This window comes from Phaeoacremonium minimum (genome assembly GCF_000392275.1).
Source record: "Phaeoacremonium minimum UCRPA7 unplaced genomic scaffold PA7_03_scaffold_183, whole genome shotgun sequence".
Lineage (NCBI taxonomy): Eukaryota > Fungi > Ascomycota > Sordariomycetes > Togniniales > Togniniaceae > Phaeoacremonium > Phaeoacremonium minimum.
This window is the reverse complement of record NW_006921090.1, coordinates 86,145-87,746: the sequence shown is the minus strand read 5'-3', so window position 1 is coordinate 87,746 and position 1,602 is coordinate 86,145. Positions and strand designations below refer to the sequence as shown.

General features: G+C 55.5%; 1 protein-coding gene across 1 annotated transcript; it reads left to right on the top strand.

Moving 5' to 3' along the window:
• Nucleotides 1-683: 683 nt before the first annotated feature.
• UCRPA7_2648 (hypothetical protein) lies at nucleotides 684-1,333 on the top strand (the record flags this gene model as incomplete). Its single annotated transcript, XM_007915234.1, has 2 exons — nucleotides 684-695; nucleotides 962-1,333. 2 exons carry the CDS (start codon nucleotides 684-686, stop codon nucleotides 1,331-1,333), a joined length of 384 nt encoding a protein of 127 aa, XP_007913425.1.
• Between the last annotated feature and the right edge of the window lie 269 nt (nucleotides 1,334-1,602).

The window sequence follows — 1,602 nt, the reverse complement described above, 5'->3', positions numbered from 1 at the left end:
TCGGTTGTACTCTATGTAAACTTTAGGCTTGAGTACAGTGGCACTTATAAGTTACGCCATGTGGAGGAGGAGGTGTTTTCAGGTACATACAGTACAGTGGATTGTGGATGCTTGCACATGGAGACTGAATGGATACAACCTTGGAAGAGACGAAAGTCTCATCACGTGCACCCGCGTCCAAACACACACACGATCGTGAGATTGAGTGTGTCTGTGGGACGTGTCCCAGACAATGACGATTTAATCATTCACCAACTCCGACTCCAACTCCCTCCCGCACCACCTTTTTTTCTCTCTTTCACTCTCTTTCACGTCGACCTCGACCTCGACCTCGACCTCGACCTCGACGATCATCAAAAATCTCTCCACACGAGCCCAGACAACGCTTTGCGCATCACGATTTTGTGAACAAAACAACAACCACCCGGGCCCAGGCCTGAACTGCATCACACGGACAGCATCGTGAGTCCACGGCCCGTGGCACCGGTTCAAGAACCAAAACATAGAAAAAAGTCATCAAAGAAGTCAACACCGCAGAAACGCCGGTGACCATGGCTCCATTCCGTTCAGACCCTCCACACGCGGGCTCAACACAATCTTCCCATAACTCGCCACCCACCCACCAAACTCCACGCTCCGTCCACTTCTCGCAGGTGACATTCAACGATCGAGGCAATTTCACCATGTCGTTCGGCGTAATTTCAGACGCTGCCATCAAATGTAAGCCCAGCGCCCAGCTTGGTGTGGTGTCGTCCCACCAGCCGTCGCGTCCCATCCTATCCCATCCTATCCCGTTGCGTCCCGTCGCGTCCCGTCAGCGTTGCGCAGTTTCGCATCATTCTGCCTGCTGACCTGGCTGCCTGACCGACTGGCTTGCTGATTGACTGACTCTTGCTGACGATCCTTTTCTACTCAAGTCTTCACCGCACAACGCCCGGTGTCCAACCTGCAGCCGACCTAGAACGCCGTTGCCAGTGACTCCAAGAGCGCAACCGTGAACACGTCTCCCACCGAGATCCTCGTCAAGTCCGACCAGCAAGTCAGCGACGCCTTACTACGTACCGTCCAGCGTACCGTCAACACCGCCAACCGCCCCCGCAATATCCGCACCGGCTGCATCCTCGGCATGGCTGCTGTGTTCGGCACCCTCCTCTATCTCGACCGCGGCCGCGACGCCGCCACAGCCTACATCAACCGCCTGAACAAGGAGGCAGAGATTGCAAAGGGCAAGGCAGAGATCGAGGCAGAGATTGCAAAGGCAAAGGTGGAGATCTTGAGGGCCGAGGCGGAGAAGATTCGAGCAGCAACGCGCGCTTCCCTGGCAGGAATGTAGAGTTTTGCGGGGCCGCGCCGCTCTTGCAGACGGAGGCTGATGGCGTCGAATCGCATCAGAGTGCACCAGGGTGCAACACAACACGCCAGGCGTGATCTCTTCTCGATCTGTTAGGTTATTACAACCACGACCGGATTTCCTTCTTTCATCCACAAGGAGATTGGTTGCATGGAACGGACTCCCATTCCCGGCCAGCCTCTCTCTTTCCTCGTCACTCCATTCTCCACTCTCCCCAAAAGATAGAGCAGATGTGACGGACCGTAGAGCGC